Raw genomic sequence first — 23442 nt, forward strand, 5'->3', positions numbered from 1 at the left:
ACAGACCGTCGTGAGCCATGACGTAGATGCTGAGAATTGAAACTGGCCCTCAGCAAGAACAACAAGTGCTTTTAATCACTGTACCATCTCACCAGCCCCCATTGTTGGATTCTTGTTTCTCAGTAATTACATTATTCTGTAATTGGGGCATGGGGCCTTTGGACAGGATGTGTCTTCCTGGAACACATATTCCATGGCATTCTTTGCATAGTATGTATCTGTTAGACTGACAGGGAGCAAACATCACCTTCTCATGATGAAATGTGTGGGGAATAGAATTTTTGTGAAAGAACTGGGACTGTGACGCAGCCTGTTTTTGTTTTAGAAAAGGAAGCAAAACATCAAAGGCTCATACCTCAGAAATGAGGGAAACATTAAATCCATAGCTCCTCTCAAGACTTCAGGGTGGCGCCCATCTTTAATCTCCAGCACTTGGGAGGCAGAGGCAAGAGGATCTCTGAATTTGGGGCCAGCCACATCTACAAACTGAGTTCCAGGACAGTCAGGACTATGCCAAGAAACCCTGTCTTTGGGGGGGAACAAAGCAAACATGCAAACAGACAAACAAAAGACTTTTGACTGTAAAAAAAAAAAAAAAAACCCTCCCCTATGGGTGGGGATGGAGCTCAGGGATAGAGAGCTCTTTATTATTAGATGCAAGGTCCTGGCTTAGACCTTGGAAGAAAGACCTGGAAGAAAGCAAGACTCAAAGCCACGTGATAATCTATACAAATTTTATTTTGATATTAGTTTGTATGGAAACAAGCAGGTGTGAGCATTATGCAGGCACAGAAAAAAAGGGGAAGAAAAAACTCCAGTGCTAATTCTCGAGTATTTACACCATTTGGTTTCAACAAGGACAGGAAGTTTTACTGTTAGCTTCCTGTGGGAACTCCAGTGTCTGCACCTTTCCTTGCTGCCTCTCAGCATCACGGTACAAGAGGGATTTCTGGGCCTTCAGTCGGCAAGCCAGGCACATGAAGATTGACTCCACATTCTGGCTTTCTTTGGGGTCCTTGGCTGATGTCTCAAATAAGAGCATGTTGTGGGCATCAGCAAATTTCAGGGCTAAGTTGGAGGGTACCTGGATCTGTTCCCTCAAGTCACACTTGTTACCCACAAGCACCTTTGGGACTAGCGGGGGCACAGCATGCCCATTGCATTCCTGGATCCACATTTTTAAGTTGGTGAAGGAGGTCATCTTGGTGACGTCATAGACAAAGACCACTGCATGCACATTGCGGTAATAATGCTCAACCATGCTTTTACGGAAGCGTTCTTGTCCTGCTGTGTCCCACACCTGAACCTGCAACAAAAACCCATATGTAAAGTCAGAAAAGGGAACAAGAGTAGAAGAGAAAAAGCATAGTCTGAGCTGGGCAGTGGTGGCACACCTCTTTAATCCTAGCACGGGGAAGGCAGAGATGGATGAATCTCTGTGAGTTCGAGGCCAGCCTGGTCTACTGAGTTCCAGAACAATCAGGGCTGTTACACACAGAAACCCTGTCTCAAAAAATAAAACAAATACCTATTCTTTAAAGGATTAAAAAATGAGGTTATAAATCCCAATATAACAAGTACTTCTTGACAGATTGGCAGTATGGACCCCAGAGAGAAGTTTTATACTTTTCTAAGTGTGTTTGTTTGTTTGTTTGTTTCTGGGTGGAAATACTGTGGTGAAAAGTTTAAAGGATTGTAGTATAAAAATAGTACACAAGAGCTGGAGAGCTGGCTCAGGAGTTAATAGCACTTGTTGAAGAAGTCCCAAGTTTGATTCCTAGAACCTGTAAGGTAACTAACTCACAACTGCCTGTAACTACAGTCCCAAGGGATTGGATGAACTCTTCTGACCTTGACTAGCCCCAGGCATACACAGTGCACTTCACATGTGCAAGCAAAACATTCACACACATAAAATAATGAATCTTTTTAAAATTAATAAAAAATAGTACCCAGATTGGTCAAATTTTCTGGAGGGCAATGTGACAATTTTACCAATAATCTTAAAAATGCTCACAACGCTTAGACCTGCAATCCTGCTTTCAGGAATCTAAACAAAAGACATTGGAGAGATGCCCTCAAAGTCTGTGAAAATATCTTCATCACAGTGTCACTGCTCCTGAAGGCAAACAATGTTTGCTAGAAGAGGAATAGCATGCTCACAGTAATGTTTGCCCCAGTTCACACCTGCGACTTCAGCAATTCCTGCAATCCACAAGAGGATGGCAAAAAGATGGCTGACAGTTCAAGACCAGCCTGGGCTACATGACAAAACTCTGTCTTAAAAGACCAAAGAGACAAAGTGAGAAAGAGAGAAAACATATAAAAGAACATTTCAGGGTCGGTGTGCTCAATTTTTAACCAGTCCCAAATCTGTTTCATATGATAGAACCTCAATTTCCAAAAACATACAACATAAAAGTATTTGTAGAAAAGTTTAGAATTGTATATATCAGAAAGGTAATGGCTACTTGAAAACAGGACATATTTATTTTCTTTGTTTTCTTTCCTGCCATTGTTTGAGACAGGGTCTTAATGTGTATATACATCAAGCTGGCTTCCAAGTTGCTAGCTATATAGCCCAAGCTAGCCCCAAACTAGTGATCCTCCTGGCTGACCTTTCTGAGGTCTTGGATTATAGGCATGCAACTTCTTTGCATTATGAGAAAAACTGGGTCCAGCTAGCTACAAAGCAAGTTGGAGGCTAGCCTGGGCTATATGACAGCCTGCTTTCCTCCCATCAGAAAAATGAAATTAGTGTTTAAATCCTCACCATTGAGCCTTATTTATTTATTTATTTATTTATTTATTTATTTATTTATTTATTTATATGAATCTCAAATTCACGATTGTCCTGTCTCAGCCCACCTGGTGCTGGAATTACACATTTTAGCCACCATGCCTGTTTTCCAGTTTATTTTTAAATTCACTTCTTTGTTATGTAAAAGATAATTAAATTCGCCCTATTTTTCTTCTGCATCTTGGCTTTTGGGATAAAGGCCAACTTATGAAGAGAGAAATCTGGTATCAGTAGCATATGCAGAGGCATAGTTCCCAGGGGGATTACTCTGAGAGTCAACATATATTCAAGTCCAATTTTGTTTGGACATGTCTGGGGCATGTCTGGCATGTTTGGCATGTCTGGGGCAACAGATATTCATGATCAGAATGATGATCTCAAGACCCTATAAAATTCTCAGCTAAGAAACAAAATGTTTCTTACTACTGTGACTTTTCACATGAAGGATATAGTCTTTATGTGGAATTAGCAGTCAGTGAGTATAATCTTTGGAACAGAAATGACTCTTTGCCGACTGAAGATCTTACAAGATCATCATTCTGAGCATCAGTTTCCATTGTCCAGGCTCTCCTTCTTCACCCTCTAAGATCTTTTAGTGAAGCTTTCTTTTTATATCTTCTATTTGAATTTTTCTTTGACAGAAGCTCACTTATAGCCTGGCCTGGCCTCAGACTGTCTGTCTCAGCTAAGTGTTGGGCTGCTGCAGGTTGTTACCACCCTCAGCTTCCGTTTGGATTTTCATGGACCCTGGGTCAGGCTCTCCTCTCCCTATTAGTGAACCCCAGTAGTCATTAGGTTTCTGGATGTCTCCACTCCATTGTCCCCTGAGTGCTGCTGTCCCATAGCCACCTAAATCCCTGCCTGCATCCGCCTCTTCCGGAAATTATGGTGGCCCTCTAAGTGCATGTGGTGTCAAATCCAAGTATTTCAGTTGGTCTTAATTTGATCTATTTCAGCCTATGTTGAAGCTACTCGGCCACGTCTTTCTCTGTGTCTTCAGTTCATCCTTCGACGGTGTATCTGGTGGCCTCCACTTCCTGATCCCAATCTCATCCATTCTTGAAGATTCAGCTTGTGCCTCCACCATTGTTCTCAATTTTGGGGATGGGGTGGGGGAAGAGGGCAATTTTTCTGAGACAGGGTCTCTCTATGTAGCCCTGGCTGTCCTGGAACACACTCTGTAAACCAGCTGGCCTTGAACTCAGATTATTAGCCTGCCTCTACCTCCCCAGGGCTGGGATTAAAGGCTTATGCCACCATGCCTGCTTCAAACATTTTTCTTAAATATTTAAAGACTATTTATTTATTTATTTACTTATTTGTATTTTATGTGTATGAGTGTTTTGTCTGCATGTATGCCTGTGCACCACGGTACATGCAGTGGCTGCAGAGGCCAGAAAAAGAAGGCCGGTTCTCTGGAGCTAGAATCACAAATGGTTCTCAGTCACCATATAGGTGATGGGAACGAAACCCCGGACCTCTGGAAGAGCAGCCAGTGCTCTTGAATGTTGAACCATCTCTTCAGTAACCCCCACGCCCCCGCCGCCAACACACACACCTGCAAATCTTGTCTAACTTCTGCAATTCTCTTTTCTTAGGAATTGCACTTTGGGTCTACATCATGCCAGAGAATACATATGTGTGCTCTGTGTCCGTGAGTGCTGCTGGCCCCTTGCTGACTGAACTTGGCAGTATTTCTCAGCATTGGATTGTACATCATTGAGGCAGTGGTGATCAAAAGCAGTACTGGCCTGAGCCACTAGAACTCCCAGCAGTTGGACAGCTCAGGTATCTGCCAAAGCCATTTCAGAGAAAGCATCTGACTTTCGTTACACACAAAAGCAAAAAATCCTCAAAGGCTTATTTGTTTCTGTAAGAAGAGACAATTTTTTTTTATTCCTTCTACCTCTCTGGTGCTCTGAACAGGAAGAACAAGAGGCAGATGGGGAGAGGGATGAAGGTCAGGGAGAAGAAAACAGACCAAGTCCAAGAATATCATTTCCACTTGGCTCCTGATCTCCACTTCCCACCCCCAGTCTCCAGTAGTCTTAACTCTTGCCTCTGAGCGAAGCTGAATTCCTAACGGCCCTCAGGCGTGTGGCAGATGCTTTAACACCATGAGCTCAGAATTCTAAAAATACCTCCAGGAACACGGGTGGGAATGTGTGAGGTGTTTGAAGCTGAGTAAGGTTGGCTGTTTGGCTTTTCCTTGGCGTCCTAATTGTGTACGCCACTCAAGTCAGTCGCCAGAACTGTAGGGAGAGCCTCTCTGCTGGAGACCTCCTCTGCCTTTCCAAAGCTACAAAGAAAGCCTTGAAGCTTTCATTCAGAGGCTTGGTAGTTCAGGGATAGTTACTTCTCCCTCCCCTGCTCTATAGAAATCACATCCGAAGTTTTGACCCCCTCCCCCGCCATGATGAAAGCCTGGAAGCGGGGTACACCCAGCAGAAAATAGAACTAGGCAGTATGGCTTCAATGCCTTTGAAAGGGCCTTACATCAGACAGGCTCACTGGACACATGGAATGGGCTCTCTGTGTCAGGGGATCCAGGTTTCCCAGTCCCCGACATCCTCACAATCCTTTCATCCTTGCTAGGAAGTGAACGTAGATGCTCCCTCTCCTCTGTCCTTCCTTCCCAGTAGACATGGTAGAAGCTTGTCCCTTAGCTATGTGTGCCCGATCCTCATCACTCTCAGAGGGCCAGTTGGGTACAGTGGCGTCAAACCAACTGCAGTGCAAATCTCTGTCCAAATCTCCTGCTAGTTGTGGGGGTTTTGTTCAGCGTCCCCATCTGGAAAATGACGAGAGCAAGCAATTGTGCAGGTATGCTTTGGTGGCGTTCCTTGGTTATGCATGTCACTGCCTAATACAGATTCCAGAACCCCCAGATGCCCACATCATGGAAGCTCAAATGCCCTCTATAAAATGCTGTACTGTTTACATATTGCCTTATACGCCCCCTCTTACATATTTTAAATTATCTTAAAATATTTGATACAATGCAAATGATCAAAAATACTTGATTTAACGTATTGCTTATGGAATATGAAAAATCTCTATATGTTTAGGGTAGATGCTTATTCACACATATATAATATACATACATACATATACACTACATATATGTATATGTTGTGCGTGCATGTGTGTGTGTGTGTGTGTGTGTGTGTGTGTGTGTGTGTGTGTTTTGTTTTAGAGACAAGATCTCATATAGCCCAGACTGGCCTGCCTTGGACTCCTTATGCAGCCAAAGATAACCTTGAATTTCTGATTTTCCTGCTTCCATTTCCTGAGTGGTAGGATTTCAGGATGTTCCACTGGGTCAGGATTATGTGGCAGTGGGATTGAACTCTGGGCCTCATTCTTGCAAGACAAGCACTTTACTAACAGAGCTATATACCTCAGTCCCTGCTTTTATTTTCTAAATATTTTATTCTCAGTTTGTTGGATTCCACAAGGACAGAATGCCAACTGTATGCAGTCTTTCGCAGGCTTGGACACGTGAATCTACACGACATTACACTGAGTCCACATGACCAGCTGGAAAGACAGCATTCTGGCTCCTAGTTAGTAGCTGAGTAAATGAACAGTCAGTCATTCCTTAGCTGAGCCTCACTCTCCTCATCTCTAGAATGGGAACACGGGCTTCTCTGGTGCTAGGATGACCCAATGAGATGATACATGAGAAACAGCTTTTGTAAAATAGGTTGTGCTCAATTAATTTGTTGTTTTTATTTTAGTACTGTGTCTTGGGTCTACTGCTTTTCACTCTGGCAAGCTTGGCTCTAGAAGCTGAAACAAGGCAAGGGCAGCCAGTGGGGTGGGACAGGGAGAAAGATTCATCAACTTGCCATGAGTGGGTTGGGATAGGCCCAGATTAGTGGGGGATAGATGAAGGATGCAGGGGGAGAGGGCACAGTGTGGAGAGCTGCTACAGAGTAACTGTACCTTTTTACCATTTTCTGAGACTTGTCTGCCTGAATGAGCTTCAGCAAGCTCTCCGTCCCCTGCACAAGCTCTGAGCTGACCAAAGTATCTTCCTCGGGGGATCTAGCTGGCATCATTCTATAAATGGACCATGGATATCCCTTTGTTGGAAGCCAATTTCAGAAGGCATAAGTGCAAAAAAGAGAAGCATTTACAACCTTTGGTGGATAGGGAAAGTTTAAAATAAATCTTTTTTAGCAATAAACTGGACTGTGCCATGTTTCCGTGTTTATCTACACAAACCTGGCACACTTGGCAATAAAAAGGACAGAGACAAAGACAGACAGACACATACAGAGAGAGAGAGAGAGAGAGAGAGAGAGAGAGAGAGAGAGAGAGAGAGAGAGAGAGCATGTGGGGAGAGAGAGACTAGGGAAGGGAAAGGGGAAAGGGGGAAAAGAAAGGAGAGGAAGAGGGAGAGGAAGAGAGGAACACACAGCGATGGATAACTGATCATTAAGCTGACAGAAGATGGAAGCCTAGAAGCCCCCACAGATATGATGTCATTCTGACTGCAGGCAGCTTGTAAGGAACACTGAGCTCAGCCTCCTTGCACTTAGTAACATAGCACAGGAAGGTGTTTTCCCCAGTGATCAGCAAAGAGGAAGAACTCTACAGTCTGGCCCATGCCTGCCTATAGACACAGCCAACTGACAGTGGGGGTTCTAGGCCTGTGGGAGGTACCCAAACTAGGCAAAAGGGCTACTTTCTTTTAATTTTACCAAGAATGGTTCAACAATGCCTATCCACCCCCCCCCACCCTATTCATTGGTTTCTGATGCTTTTAGGCTGAGACAGACACAATATGGTTTAGCTAAACCTGTAGGTTACACATACATAATGCATAATGGTTATTAAGAGAAACTCCACCCTTCCTTTGGGAGTTGGAAGATGTCTCCATCTTTCCTAGATTGGTCAGGAAAAGCTGCCAGCATTTCTAGGTGGTGTCCCACCATGTTGCTTGCGCAGACAGCCTTCTGGGTGGGTTAAGTGGACTTAGGACTTATCTACTCTTCTAAACCTAGCAGTGTAAAACCCAGAACGAGCACTGGGATTAGGAGGCCTGCATTGTACAGTTGATCTTAGATAAGTCACTTTCTTTCTCTAAGCTCCAGTTCCCTATCTCTAAAATGGGGACTTTGGATTAGAGGGATTTGCCCCTGAGGTCCTTTTTTTTTTTTTTTTTTTTTTTTTTTTGGTTCTTTTTTTTTTTTTTTTTTTTTTTTCTTTTTTTTTTTTTTCGAGCTGGGGACCCGAACCCAGGGCCTTGCGCTTCCTACCACTAAGCTAAATCCCCAACCCCCCCTGAGGTCCTTTCTATCTCTAGACCCCTGTAATTTTTTTTTTTTTTTTTTTTTTGGAGCTGGGGACCGAACCCAGGGCCTTGCGCTTACTAGGCAAGCTCTACCACTGAGCTAAATCCCCCAACCCCGACCCCTGTAATTTTAGACCTATAGTGAGACAGTCATGGTATGAAACTTAGAGTACTTGGTTGAGTGTCCTGAGTACAAGCAACATAGATTTCTTGTTTAAATTCCTTTTCACTTATTTAGTGGCACTGGGGATATAGTCCAAGGCCTCACATATGCTAAACACACACTCTACCACTGGACTTCACCCCAAACCTGAAGGGGATAACTTGAAGGTTCCTTGCTTGATCCTTGGATCCCTGCCTAGGCACAATAAGACTGGATGCTTAGTAGTGTGTCACTCCCAATCTAGTAGAGTAGATCTTGCCTTCTAAAGTAGAGGTCAAATATAAAGAACATGGACTCTGGATCTCAATTGAAATTTAACAATGACAAAAGATCTCTGGACAAGATCTCTGGACAGGTATTTCATCTGTCTCAAACTCAGTCTCATTATCTGTCAAAGGAGAATAATAAAAATCCCAATATTACCCTGGCAAGATGGTTTGGCACTTGGCACCCAACCTAATGACCTCACTTTAATTCCTGAAACTCAGAGGGTGGAAAGAAAGAATGCTCTATGGAACACGTGTGCCTTCACACACACACACACACACACACACACACACACACACACACTCCATAGATTTTAAAAATTAAAAATATTTTAAATTCTTAATTCCTAGGGTTTTTGTATCAAATAAGACATAAAATGCCTAGCTTGGGCTTTGTTTAATTAATAATTTTTTAAATTTAGTTTCAATTAATTTTTGTTATTTTTAATTATGTGTCGGTATGTGCACATGAGTGAAGGTATCTGTGGAGGCCAGAGGCATCAGATCCAGCTAGAGCTAGAATAACAGAGTCCTGTGAATGAGATTGTCATATGTACCACTCCGGGGACACAAGGGGGCGAGCCTAGGAGAGGTAATAATACACTAGTCTAGAAATGAGAAAGAAGAGTGAGCAGTCTCTACCAGTCCCTGCCAGGGCGTCTACTTATAATCTGACCAACTACTATTGCTGGCTGAACTCTGGGGCTACCTCAGCCTATCACACCGCATTTTTCTCTCCCCCAAAGGGCAACTAACACTGGTAGTCATCTTTAAACCATTTTTTGGCACTTTTTTTTTTTTCTCGCAGGAAAAGCATGAGGCACAATCTACCTCCTTCTTGATCTCCTGCCAACTGCCAGGATCCTCCATCTTCCCACAGACACTCTGGTCTCTCACCTGCCAGCTTTGGCCTTAGGGAAGCGAGGTCATCATGTCCCAGGTCTTACACTCCACTGACGTTGTTTCTTGACAAATTTGTCCTCAGAGGTTCCTCCTTGAACTGTGTTACAAGGCTTTGTCCTCTTGAAAATATCATCTTTCCCCCAAAGCCCATATTAAGCACTTATCTGCATGGGCTGTTGTGCTGATCTCTGTTTCTAGTGAGTCACACTGTCACGGGCTCTGCCCTCTGGGGGAAAAAAGTCTAGGATACTTGGCAGAGACTTGAAAGTCAGTTTGGTTCAGTACAGGGATTGGGGTAATGGTTTAAAACCCTCCCCAAGGCCGTTGGGTGATGACTCCACCCACTGTTCACCTCCTACCCCTCATTTCTCTTCCTCCCTCTCTCCCCCTTCATCTTTCCTTCCCCCCCTAGACTCCCATGCACTTCCTTTTCCCACCACTCAAACTTCAGATGGTTTTAACATGCTGCTCCAACTTTTAGGCCCAAGAAACTCTTTAGCTCACTGTAACACTTGAATTTAAATAAATAATAACATTAAACATGAATGATTTTGAAGTTGTTTCAAAATGCATCCTTTGATTTATTTCTACTTTGGTAAAAATAAAAATCACATCTTAGACTTGCCATTGTCTTATAGCCATATATTAAAGAAACTAGACACTGTCGAGGAGGATGCTCTCACCTGTGCAAACATTCAACATGGAGAGGCTTGACAAAGAAAAGACAGATACCCGCATTGGCTTTAAAATGACACCCCTGTTGCCTCAGATTGGGAAGAGCTAAAACAGAAGTTCAAAAGAATATACTATCTCCCAGACCCTGGGGCTCACTTTGTCTCCCACCTGTCTTCTTAGAGCTCGTTTGCTGAAATCGTTTTAAAATGCAATCATTTTAATCACCGAGAAATCTTGCACGTTTTGGGGGTGTTTCGTCATTCTCTCCAGTTCACCAGACCTGTCCGTGTCACTCAGAGCACAGGACAAGACATGTGGCTCTCTCAGCCGTTTGACCAGCAAGAACTTTACCTTCATCTCTGCCCCAACCCCCACCAGGGGTCCTGCTCAAGCAAAGGCTAGCTGTGAGTCTAGAGGACTTGGTGTTTAGCAGCCCTGGCGTCTCCTTAGAAGCTTTCTATGACACACAAAGCTGTCCTTGCCATCCTCTGCTTCCTGCTACCCCTTCCCAACACACTGGCATAGCCTGTCTTCCTGACTTTCTACTTTTACTACCCTAAATGAACGTATAAAAATATTTGTATTTGGCCTATTTAGTAAACTATGGAGAGGAAGTCAAGGCACTTCCCCTGACCCTCAGATAAGTTGTTTCCCAATAGGCCTTCTGAAGACAATGCCAGTAGAATGAGTAACCGGCTCGGCTCTTCGTTCAGTAGCTTCACCCAACCCAGGGAAAGCAGCAAGCATCTGGGAGGGACTTCCCCAAAGAACACGTTTTTTTGGAGGTTACGAAGAGCCGGCAGGTGACTATGTCTCAATTTTTAAAAGGGCTCGTGGCTTTGTGACATAACCATCTTCCACTCCACCTCCATCCCAAGTCAGCTCTAATCTCAAGTGTAAACTGCAATTTAAAATAAAGCAGTGTTCTTGCTCCATGAATTCCCACAGGGCTTAGCCAGGATGACTTTTTTTTTCAGCCTATTGGCACCCAAGAGGTAGAAAAGACCTCAAAATCTATAAAGTGCTTTGAGATCCATCCCAGAAAACTAAGACTAGAGACGTCTCAGGCCTTCCTGTGTTCAGAAATGTCTCTTGCGCTTAGGGTTGAGGACAATTTCAAACCTGCTTCTCCAGGCCAAAGCTGTCAGTCAGGGGGAAAGGGTAAGAATGCAAGCACTCTGGCTTGCCAGAAAATTTGGGTTAGGTGAGGATGGGCCCCCGAAAGAAGCTAAAGAGGTTGTGGATGTGCCCAGGGTCTTGAGCTCGGCAGGTGGCGACACAGCCAAAGCTAGTCATTTATTATCACTAGCGATATACCTCAGGCGGAAACCCCCTCCCAGGTTCCTCCCTGCCCGGACCTGACCAGCTGGATCACCTTGATCTTCTCGCCCTCGATTTCCACGGTCTTCTCCCTGAAGTCCACACCGATAGTGGCCTCAGTCTTGTCTGGGAAAGTACCCCCGCAGAAGCGGAAGGTCAGGCAGGTCTTGCCCACGTTGGAGTCCCCAATCACGATGATTTTGAAGATGCGAATCTGCACGTACTGGTCCATCGATGAGTCGAGCTCCAAGGATGCTAAGCCAGCAGCTGAGGCTGCAGGCTCCCATGGCCAGGATGGCTGCGCCATCTCCCAGGACAGGACCGGGTCCCAACCCCACTGCGGGCTCCACAAAAAAAGCGGTCACGTTAGTGCGCTCAAAGCGAGAGAGCTTTGTGCGTGCGTGTGTGTGTGTGTGTGTGTGTGTGTGTGTGTGTGCGTGTGTGTGTGTGTGTGTGTGTGTGTGTGTGTGTGTGTGTGTTCGTGTGCGGGTCTGGAAGTGTGTGTCCGCCCGTGTGTGCGTGCGCCGGCAGCGTGTGTGCGCGCGCGCGCGTGAAGAGGGTGCTCTCACCCCAGGCACCCTCCTCCTTCCCTAGTGCACCCTCCTTTCAGCTCAAAAGCACAGACACAAAAGCTTGAGAGCAGAAGAAATGGAGAATGGGCCAGCCTTGAGAGCTCTCAGCCTGTGTGTGAGCTCTGGGACTGCAGGCTCAGGCTGTGCCGCGCCTTCGCCTAGACCCTCCCCTTCTGGACCCCAGGGACACACTGGAGGGAGAACGCCTAAGCACAACAGGGAAGGGATGAGGAGAGTGGAAGACACCACCTCAGGATAGCCTTCCCTTCTTGTCCCCAGTTCCGTGGTGGATTTCAGGCTTCCCGCCCCTACTTAGAGCTCATAGGGTCGGTGAGCAGTGAGCACAGCTGAGGAGGACAAAGAGCGCACCACAGGAGAGTTTCCAGTCCGCTGGAGCATTAAGGGGTAGGGGATCTGGTCTACCGCTTTCACACTTCCACAGCCACTGACAGCTTCACCGCTGTGGTTCCCTGCCTTCCCCCACCAAGTCTTAGGAAAAAGAGGTATCCAGTCTTACTGAGTAAGCAGGTGCACTCTTTGGTGGCCAAGGAATTGGGGGGGGGCACTGTCAGGACACCGGTAAACGCAGTGGCTTTTGGAGGGCCCCCACGCAGCTGAAAGGAGGCAGACACGGGGCACGGGCATGAGTGTGTAGGGGGTGTTACTGTTTCTGTCAAAGACTTGCCAGATGTAGGGGGGCGCGTACCAGGCGCCAACCTCCCCTCATCACACCACGAGCACCCACCCTCTGAATGTTCAGGAGGGCCGCTCCCATTGGTTGTCACAGTCGGTTGTGTTTCACTGGCCAATGGGGAAGGCCAGCCGCGGGAGAGGGCCGTACAGAGGCTGGGGTGGGGTGGGGGGGGACTAGTGGGGACAGTTCCAGCAAAGGGGGACTTTGTTTCTGTAGCTAACCATTACAAGCCCAGGTGAGCGGACTTAGGACATGGCATAAACCCCATAATTCCTGATACTCTGAGCCCTTCACAGAGCCATACATTGTTTCAGAATGGTGGAGTCTCTAAGGGAATAGAATCCCAAGAAGGGTTCACCCACCCCCTGCAAGTGAATGCAGAACACAGTGGTTGGGTCTAATTTGCCAGAAGCCTAGATTATGCTTGGAAGATGATAAATGAATACAACTTTTTTACGGTATCAGAGGGCAGCTTCCCAAGGCTTACCAACCATCGCACGACTTGATCAAGACCTATATTCCTTCTCCAAAAAAAGTGACTTTCAGGTTTAAAATGTATGAAATCAAATTAGGTACAATTTGCATACAATAAAGAGTACCCATTTTATGTTTGTTTTAGGATTTTGCTCATCTCCCTCATATTTCATAGGCTAAGGTATCACTAACACATACCATTAGCATCAACCTATGAGATATTGCTAATGTCATCAAAGCCAGGGGAACGAGCAGCACACATGAGCTGCCATTTTGCGTGTGAGGCTGATCTACAGGAAGAGTCGATTTTTATTAAAACCTTTTCCATTAAGAAAAAAAATGTAAAAAAAAAAGGAAAAAGAAAAAAGAAAAAATGTAAAAGTAACTTTTGTTCACCTGAGGTAATTACAGCCTCCATCTGCTAACCTAGGCCTAATCCTGGAAGCTTCTGTAATCTATATAATCTAATCTAGATCCAGAATGGTTTCAGCCTCCGAGACTTACTTAGGAATAAGGTTACCCTTTCTAGCTCTTTCTGAATTTTGGCTGGCTGGTTCAACTCAGCTGTTCTGACCCAAACTCCACTCTAAACTGACTGATTCAAACTGACTTCTCTCGGTTTCTGACTGAATTGCTCTGCTTGGCCTCATAGTAACCTTAGCATTCTGTTCTAATCTTCTGGCTCTATCTGCCTGCCTCTGTCTCCTGAGTGCTAGCATTAAAGGTGTGTACCACAGTGCCTGGACCTAAACTTTTCTTTACCTGAAACTTGCTCTATACCAGGCCGACCTTTAACTCAGAAATCTGCTTCCCTCTGTCTTCTGGGATTAAAGTTGTGTCTGTGTATTCCAGCCAAATCACACAGATCCAGAAGGTCTTTAGATGTGATCCCTTGCTAAAGTAGGCATGTTGCTGGATTAAAATTCCTCTACAGGAAAATAAAATAAAATAGTTCAGGATCTGAATGATGTGTGTATAAGTATTGTAGAATAGTGCTCAGACAAGTTCAAGTTTTTAAAAATACAGCCTTCTACTTAATATTATTCTTGAGTTGGAGATGTATTTATAGCCTTTTATTATACATGTAGGTCACCCATTTCTAAAATCCTTGATTATACTAGTGAACATTAAAACCACCCAGAGATGAGTTAGCTAATCCAATACCATCATTATGTATCCCAACGGCCATCATGGTATAGTACTTTTGTTTTCCAATTGACATTGTAACATTTTTAAGATTTATTTTATGTGTATGACTGTTTTGCTTGCATTTGTGTCTGTGTACTATGTGCATGTTTGGTGCCCTCAGGACATCAGTTATGCATAGCTGGCTGTGTAGGTGCCAAGAATTAAACTTAGTCATCGACAAGAACAAATGCTCTTAACCAATTGTTAAAATAGAAATCATTACTTGGTCATTTCTTGTAAAATGTCTGATGCCTCTAGTGATCTATACCCATAAAAGAGTAACTATAATAATAAGATAGGAGGGCTAGCTCAGTTGATACAATGCCTGCCCCAGAGAGGTAGAAGCAGGAGGATCAGAGGTTAAAAGTCACCCTTGGCTATACAGTGGATTTGAAGCCAGCTTGGCCTATAGGCCTCAAAAATTGAGGGGAAGTAACTTTTTTTTGTTTTTGTTTTAAAGATTTGTTTATTTTATTTTATAAGAGTACACCATAGCCATTTTCAGACACACCAGAAGAGGGCATCAGATCCCATTACAGATGGTTGTAATCTGGTGAGCATCCGCAGATCCCATTACAGATGGCTGTAATCTGTAAAGATGGTGAGCGTCTGCAGGTGCTGGGAATTGAACTCAGGACCTGTGGAAGAGCAGTCAGTGCTCTTAACCACTGAGCATCTCTCCGGCCCCAGGAAGTAATATTAATGTCACATTCTTCATATTCAGTAGAAAGAGGTTGTTGCCAACTTATGGGTAGAATTTAAGCCAATGTATGTATACCTAAAATATATAATATATACACTTAAAATTATTCAGATGCTTCTGGCAAAAAAAATAATTGTCACTGGGTCTATCTTTGTAAGTTTGAAATGTTGATTTCTAGGAACATATTTCACAGTGGGTTTTTATCCTAATGAAATGTTTGTTATCACATGCTTTTTGAGTTGTTTTGATGAATATTTTACTAGGGTAAAATCCAATTTTTAATTAAAATGACAAGAAAAATACCTCATTGTACCTACCACAAAAATTATGTTTCGCTCTGATTTTTGTTTTAATTATGCATTGTTAAATTATTTTTGTATATTCAGTTGTTTCACAATTGCACATGACTACCTTAATTTTGATAGCATTTTCCAAAGTTTTCTTTACTAGCAGACATAACTGACTTCGTATTAAACTGATTCATGCTTATTATTAACCTTTGTTATTAACTTGCTGCTGTTGTTAAAGAGATTGGATCGCACACTATGTCAGTCCATGCTGACCCCAAATTGTTGGGCTCAAGGATCCTCTTGCCTTAGTCCTTCAGTATATTGTGAGTTTCTAGAAATAACAAAAAGCAATATCTATTATGCCTTTGCAATATAAAATGTATTTATTTTATTCTGGGATTAATATTTTCAGTATTCATTCCCCCAAAGCAGATTTAGATGAAAAATGTCACTCAAAGCCAGGAGGTGGTGGCACAGGCCTTTAATCCGAGCACTTAGGAGGCAGAGGCAGGCAGATTTCTGTGAGTTTGAGGCTAGCCTGGTCTACATAGCAAGTTCCAGGACAGCCACGGCTACACAGAGAAACCCTTTCCCCAAAAGGGGGGAGGGGGAGTCACTCATAAGGACTAAAAAGATGGCTCAGTGGTTGTTCTTACAGATGACTGAGAGTTAATTCTCGGCACCTACATAGCCAGCTATACATAACTGATGTCCTGAGGACACCAAGCATGGACATAGTACACAGACATGAATGTAAGCAAAACAGTCATGCACATAAAATAAATTTTAAAAATGTTACTCATTAACTGTGTTTTGAGGCTTTGGCAGGAGGAGCTGTCTTTTTGCCATTTGTTTTTGAGACAGGGTCTACGTAGTCCTGGCTGGCTTCCAACTCACAGAAATTCTCCTGTATCTGTCCCCCCTAGTATTGTGATTAAAGGCATGTGCCACCACATCCAGCTTGTTTTTGTTATTGGTTTTTCTTTCTCTCCTTCCCTCCTTCCCTCCCCTCTTTCTTTCTTTCTTAATCAAGACAGGGTGTTTTGTAGCCCCAGCTTCCCCACAACTCACTAAATAGCTGAGGATGACCTCGAACTCCTGAGCTCCCATCTCCATTCCTTCAGCTAAACAGTGATCACTTTCCATGCTTTTATATCCACAAAAGCCTCTTCTGTAGCACTCTTCAATAACAAGGCACAAGGCCTCTTCACCATGAAGCCTTGCCTGGCTTGATATAAACCAGACTGGCTTCGCATTTACTTGCTATGCTCTTGAGTCTGCCTCTGCCTCCCCAGTGCTGGGAGTACAGGTGTTATGCCATTACACACAGCTTCCGCGAACTCTTAATCTGCAATTCAAATCATTGAAAAGGGACGATGTGTTCTGCTCACAGGAGAGCAAAATACCTACTTTCTCTCAGTTCTCTATATTTCCTACAACTTTCTAAGTCTTGTTTAGTATTTCTTTGACAGAAAATCTGTCAGGCACAAACTTTTTTTTTGTCAGCTTTCTCTTCTCAAGCACGAAAGACAAAGTAGCGCGAGACTATCCACAGGACACATGGTGCAGCAAATGAAAGTGATAACGGAGGTATAACACGGGAAGTACACGCCCCACTCCACCCCACCTCCAAAAAAAAAAAAAAGGCTGCTCAAGAAGTGCCAGTTACTTTTAAAAGATGGAAGTTTATTCAGGATTCGGGAAGTCCAGTGCGATTGGTGACTAGGACTTGGGGAAAGACTAGAATTGGATCTCAGAAAGAGATTCAGAAAGGCTTAAAAGCCAGATAGCTAGTTGCCTAAAGCACTCGAAAACAGAAAGTACGGTTCTGGGGTTGGTTTTTGTGAAGTGCAATCAGCTCCCATTACCTACACAGCGGCAGCACCACCCACTGCCTCGGGGCACAAGTCTCCCTTGAACTGGTTTCCTAAGCCGCTCAACCTAATACAGCGTCACTAACTCGTGGAAACTTGCAAATCCGGAGGCGGGGCCCGGGGCTTTGCAGAGCGCGTGGGCAGCTGGACGCATGCGCCAACCTCCTCGCTGTGGGACCAATTGCAATGCGGCGCTGAGTATTACGCCTGCGCAGTAGGGCTCCAGCCTCAGTACCTTTTCCCCCGGCTCTAGCGGGCCGGTTTCTCTATCCAATGTCCACTCGGGGCTGGGAGGAGGAGCCTGCGTAATGTGCGTGTGACGGGAGGGGGAGCGGACCCGAGCCCGTGGTGTTTGACCCCTTCGACGGTGTGTGAAAAGAAAAGGAAGGAGCCGGAGCTTCCTAGGAGCGGTCGCCGAAATGTTCCGGTGTGGAGGCCTGACGGGTGCTTTCAAGCAGAAACTGGTGCCCTTGGTGCGGTCGGTGTGCGTCCAGAGGCCGAAACAGAGGAACCGGCTTCCAGGTGACTAGCTGACCCGCCCCAGGCAACCCCTTACCTTACTTCAAAGTCCAATGGCCTAGGTCCCATAGGCTCCCATCCCTCGCAGAGCTCCCCCGGTCCTTCAAAAGAACTTTCTTTCACAGTCGCAAGAATTCCAAATTGGCGGGATATGAACCCAAGAGTTTACAAGCTGAGGAATAGGCACACTTATGCCGGCCTGACCTTCAAGAGCTTTGAACCCCAGAAGTCAGCATGAGGCCTTCTCCTGGAAGGCTTTGCCATTTGGGGATAACAGAACGCTTGGCCAAACCATATTGCCCATCTCTGCTACCTTGCCTTTTTAAAGCATTGAGGTCAGATGAGTGTTGTCATTTAGTGGTTGGGACACAGTCACGAGTTTCTCCTGTAAATCAGATTATCTGCTCTACCTCCCCAAAACTCCGAGTGAGAGCTGTGTATTTATTTGAATGCCCTACGATGTGGAAACTCAACTGTACACCAGACATCAGGAGAATTAGCTCAAAATCAACTTGAGATTACCAAACAGTTCAATTCCTGGTGGTCGTACACGCTTCAACGAATGTTTTTAGAACACACTCTTATTTGTTCTCTGGGATGCTCGTTGTCTCATCAAACTTTAGAGCTGGAAGGGATCTTGTGGTAAACACCAACCCACTCATTTTATGGATAATAAATTGAGGAACAGAGAGGTGAAATTACTTGCAGAAGGTCACATAATTAGTAGGTAGCGCTAAAGCTACTCTGCAAGTCTCTAGGCCCCTAATCCTATTGTTACACCCCAACCCTGCTTCCTAAAGTTTGACCTGAAACAGTTATGAATGAATTAGCTTCTCTTTCCACTAATTAGCCCATTGTGTTTCCGATATCCATGGGTTTATCTGAGCATGGTTTGAGTCATCTTCTTTTCTACCTATACAGATTTGTGGGAATGAATGACCCCCCTTCTCCAAGGTGTATTTTTAAATCATTGTCCTAGAGTAATTACATTTATAATATCAGCTGTTACCCATGAGTCTTTAGGGATAAGAAGTGGAAAACACTTTGATTGTTAGCACCTTTGCAAATGTGTTTGGATAGTTTGTCCCCTTTGGTATGAGTCAAAAATATTTCCTAATGGGTGTTATCTACTGGGTATGGTGACATATGACTTTAATCCTAGGACTCTGGAGGCAGAGGCAGCAGATCTCAATGAGTTCAAGGCCAGTCTGGTCGTGGCTATATGTCTCAAAATGTAAATGTAATTTTAGTTATCTCTTGGAACTAAAGAATTCCTATTTTAGAAAAAAAAAAGCCACCTCTAGGTTTCCTAAAAACCCAGTGAATAGAAATATAATTCGTGTGAGTTCTGTGCATGGAAATGGAGGTATTGTATGTAAATTATGGAGAAATATTTAAAAATTTAGATAATCTGAAGATACTACCCTTTCTAATATTATGCACTTATTTTGCTCAGTACATAGCTTTTTACCAGAATTCTGGTGACTAACCAAATGTTCTCATCAGTTAAATACTCATTTGATTATAATATTAGAGCTGTGGCAAAATACTGAAATGCTTTTCCCCCACTGCATGGCTTTGTTTGAAGGCCTCTCCTGTAGAAGATTCCATGACTTCCTGACATACCCATCCATCTTTTTGCACACACTTCTTTGTCCATGCACTAGAGTATGACATCACCTGCTTTAAAAATGAGTGGGGGTAGGGATACAATTTCCAAAAGAAATTATGATAATTTCATTGTGGAAATTAGTGTTTTATAGCTCATTTGCCAATTGCCTTTAATCTGATTTCATTTTCACATAGCAGCATCTGCTATATATTTTCACAGAGGTGGGCACGAGACAAGGTTTTTGTACCACTTTGCCCTCTTTTATCCCCTCCCCCCCCCAGTGCTTTGCCAGGTTGTTAGTAATCTTTCTTCTTTGCTTTTATTTTTCTTGTTTTAGTAAACCTTGAGCCTGCATTAAAATTATGTCATCTCTAGCTCTTACCATTGTTAGCTTTCTTTCATTACACATTGCTTTTTTTCTTGAAACCTCAATACCTCCTGTTTGTCCTTATTTGGATTTTCTGCCTCTTTCTAGAAAGGATTAAAAGTAACTAAGTCACAACTCTGTGTCTGCATCTATTACTGGGCAGCAGAAGGGGTTGGTAATAGATATTTTGTGTTCTGTAATGTTTTATTTATTCACCAAACATCTTGCTGCCTATTGTGACCAAACTGATCACTTAGCTCCCTGACCTAAAGTTCAAATATTTAACGATTTTTCTTTATTTGGATCATAACATCTTTTTTGAGATGCAGTCTATTGTGCTGCTCTTATTGTCCTGGAACTCACTGTGTAGACCAGGCTGGCCTATTGGAGGTCTACCTGGATCTGCCTTCTCAGTGCTGGGATTAAAGATGTTCACCAATAGCTTGTCCAGAATCTTTGCATCTTTTTTTTTTTTTTTTTGGGTTTTTTTTTTTTTTTTTTTTTGAGCTGAGGACCAGACAGGGCCTTGCGGGTTGGAATCTTCATCTTTAAAAAGTAACTGGCTCCTTGTAGCCTAGAATTCTAGAATGTAGATACTGCCAAATGGCACATTGGTTTTTAATATTTTGAGAAAAGATCTTGCTATGTATTCCAGTTGTTCCAACTCACTGTGTAGCTAAGTATAATCTTGATCTCATGGTCCTTCTTCTGTCTTAGGCTCTAGAGTTCCTAATTGTAGGTCTGAGCCACTGTGCTTGGTGACATCTTTTTAAAACCTAGATGTTTGTGGGACAACTTTTTCTCTAAGCAGTTAATAAGTTGAATTTTTTTCTAATTTTTTTTTTCCAGAGCTGAGGGTTGAACCCAGGGCCTTGCGCTTGCTAGGCAAGCGCTCTAACAGTGAGCTAAATCTCCAACCCCTTTTCTAATGTTTTGAGGGAGTTGCTGCATATGTTAACATTTTTCTAGATCATGCTTCTGAAAGTTGCCTAGTTAGGTAAATTGAGTAAAGGATAAACCCCACATTTACTCCAGGATCTACAGGAGGCTCTTGTTTTTCTCTTCTACTGATTTAAGAATTAAGACAAACTGAGCAACTTTGGATTTCTTATGATTTGCATCAAGGATACTTTCTCATAGTCAAAATAACAGTAGGTACTTCCCTGTCCTAAGTCCAAGGACTAGGAGTTTGTCCTATCTATTCTTGTGTCCCAAGCACTCTGTACAATTTTTGATACATACTAAGTTTTCAGTGAAGGGTTTATTTTTTGTTCTTTTTTTCTTCTTTTTTGTAATCTAAAACATTTTTTCTTTTGTGCTTTTTGTAAGAATGATTCATATAGTACTATATTATTCTTTTTCTTATTAACAATTTTATTTTTTTTTACAGTCTAGTCGTTATCCCCCTCTAAGTCCCCCCTCCCACAGTTCCTCCTCCTATTCCTCTTCCCCGCTGCCTCCAAATAGATGCCCTCCCACCAGACCTCCCCACTTGCTGGGGCCTCAAAGTCTCTCAAGGATTAGGTGCTCCCATTGAGGTCAGACTGGGCAGGCCTCTGCTGTCTATGTATTGGGGGCCATGGACCAGCTACTGTATGCTGCCTGGTTGGTGGCTCAGTGTCTGAGACATCTCATGGGATAGTTATCATTCTTCTGAAATTCCAGCAAGGCTTGATAATTTTTCAAAGGCTGATAAAATTCAATAGCTGTTGCATTCTTTACAGACAGGCATCTACCTACAGTAGGCACATTAATAGGCTGTGTTTTATCCATGTTGAAAAAATTAATTTGATGTTTAGGAATCAAGTTTTAAGAGCATATAGACTTCTTAATGAGTTGGGATTACTAAGTGCCTCAGTGTATGAATGTGTTTCTAGAAAGGGCTGGAAGTATAGATAATAGAAAAATGTGAGGCCTCCGAAAGTGAGCTTGCTGGCTAAAGTTTTACTCTAGTGATACTCTGTGGTACTTAAATTTACCAATTTCTTTCTACTAAGCAACATGAAATTAATGAGATCTGGTTAGAAATCTTTTCAAAGAATTTTTCAATGTTTAGTCAATATCAGAGTTGTGGTTCATACCTGTAATCCCAGTAGGAGGAAGATTGTGAAAATTTTGAGGCTAGCCTATGCTACATAATGAGTTCCAACCATGCCCAGTCTATAATGTAAAACAATGCCTCAAACAAAATAAATAGAAATAAATGTCCAGTCAAAAGTACTGGGGAGGCTGAGGTCGGGGGATTATGAGTTCAACAAGTCAGGATTGCATACCAAATTCTCATCTCAAAAAGAAAACAACCAAAGTTTGGATTTAGCTCAGTGGTAGAGTGCTTGCCTAGCAAGCGCAAGGCCCTGGATTCGGTCTCCAGCTCCAAAAAAAGGAAAAAAAAAAGTTTGGCCAGTATCAATCAAATTAGAAAAATTTGTTTCTCTTTCATTGTTTAGTACTATATTTTAAACCAGGGCCAGGTGCAGTCTATACCTTTAATGCTAGCACTTTGGATATTAAGACAGACAGATTTCTATGCGTTCAGAGCCAGCCTAATCTACATACCAAGTTCTGGGCCAGTCAGTACTACATAATGAGACCCTCACTCTTAAAATATTATTTCCTACTGTATAAAAAGTGTTACAGAAGCACAGATTGAGTTCCTGGGAATTGCATTTTAAATACAAAATAATTTCTGTTGCTGCAAAAAATCAAAAACAAGTAGCTGGTACAGTAATGAGAAGTCAAGAGTGAGCTACCTTCTCAGAAGGCAAGTGGAGAGGCATGTTTCAGTTGTGATCAGTGGTTTCCTTGATCCCCTAAAAATTAAAACTACGGGGAGCAAGGGCATGGGATAGTTTCATAGATTAAAATGGAGGACAATCCATTTTAATGATTTCAGAGACTGACTCAGCAGAATTACCAGGTTGATGCTAGCTAACCTGGACAACATAGAAAGACCCTGCCTCACCCTGCCTAAAAAAAAAAAAAAAAAAAAAAAAAAGAAAAAGAAACTAGATATAGGGGTTTTTATTTATTTTTTTAAAAGATTTATTTATTCATTTATTATATATAAGTACACTGTAGCTGTCTTCAGACACACCAGAAGAGGTCATCGGATCTCTTTACAGATGGTTGTGAGCCACCATGTGGTTGCTGGGAATTGAACTCATGACCTCTGGAAGAGCAGCCAGGTGCTCTTAACCGCTGAGCCATCTCTCCAGCCCCAGGGTTTTTATTTTTATAATTGACTATTCTAAAAATTAAACCATTTTATTTCATGACAACAAAGAGTTCTAAGCCAGATAAGAAACAGGAAGAGTAAAGAAAAAATATATTTCCTTTCCTAGAGAGTGTAAGTTTAAATTCTCTTATTTATATTTCAGAAATTGAAATAGGACTATCGTATTTGTGTAACCCATTTCCCACTATGAAATTTGATCTGCATTGGAAAGAGGCTACTTAGAATACAGTTTTAGACTTATTTCCCTTACCTTTATGAGTGTTTTGCGTGAATGTATCTTTGCCCTATATGCATGGTTATTGCCTGTGGTGGTCAGAACAGAATGTCTGAACTGGTGTTACAGATGGTTGGAAGCCTCTATGTGGGAGTTGGGAACCAAAGCCAGGTTCTCTGAAAGAGCAGAAAATGTTCTTAACCACTGAACCATCACTTCAGCTCCTAATTACATTTTTGAAGTACCACAGTGTTATTTCTCCTTGAAATAT

General features: G+C 43.1%; 2 protein-coding genes across 3 annotated transcripts in view; one reads left to right on the forward strand and one right to left on the reverse strand.

The window, feature by feature from the left end:
• Window positions 1-720: 720 nt before the first annotated feature.
• Rab33a (RAB33A, member RAS oncogene family) lies at window positions 721-11721 on the reverse strand. Its single transcript, XM_032890227.1, has 2 exons — window positions 11485-11721; window positions 721-1306 (listed from the first exon to the last, which is right to left on the reverse strand). Exons 1-2 carry the CDS (start codon window positions 11659-11661, stop codon window positions 851-853), a joined length of 633 nt encoding a protein of 210 aa, XP_032746118.1. The 5' UTR covers window positions 11662-11721; the 3' UTR covers window positions 721-850.
• Window positions 11722-17439: 5718 nt separating this feature from the next.
• Aifm1 (apoptosis inducing factor mitochondria associated 1) overlaps window positions 17440-23442 on the forward strand; it is a 39132-nt gene continuing 33129 nt past the window's right edge. The window contains exon 1 of one of the 2 annotated variants that reach the window (XM_032889729.1): window positions 17440-17746. In XM_032889729.1, the coding sequence (XP_032745620.1) occupies window positions 17644-17746 (103 nt within the window). In that variant the 5' untranslated portion in view covers window positions 17440-17643. The remainder of the gene's footprint in view (window positions 17747-23442) is intronic. The other variant, XM_032889730.1, reaches the window with a different exon arrangement.

The sequence above is a fragment of the Rattus rattus genome, chromosome X (assembly GCF_011064425.1).
Source record: "Rattus rattus isolate New Zealand chromosome X, Rrattus_CSIRO_v1, whole genome shotgun sequence".
NCBI lineage: Eukaryota > Metazoa > Chordata > Mammalia > Rodentia > Muridae > Rattus > Rattus rattus.

What these genes read in the sequence shown, in the direction of transcription:
- Rab33a (XM_032890227.1), bottom strand. Translation starts at nt 11,661, where the DNA reads ATGGACCAGTACGTGCAGATTCGCATCTTCAAAATCATCGTGATTGGG. An exon ending in TCGAGGGCGAGAAGATCAAG is followed by an intron (nt 1,307 to 11,484) that starts GTGATCCAGCTG and finishes TTTTTGTTGCAG; the next exon opens with GTTCAGGTGTGGGACACAGC.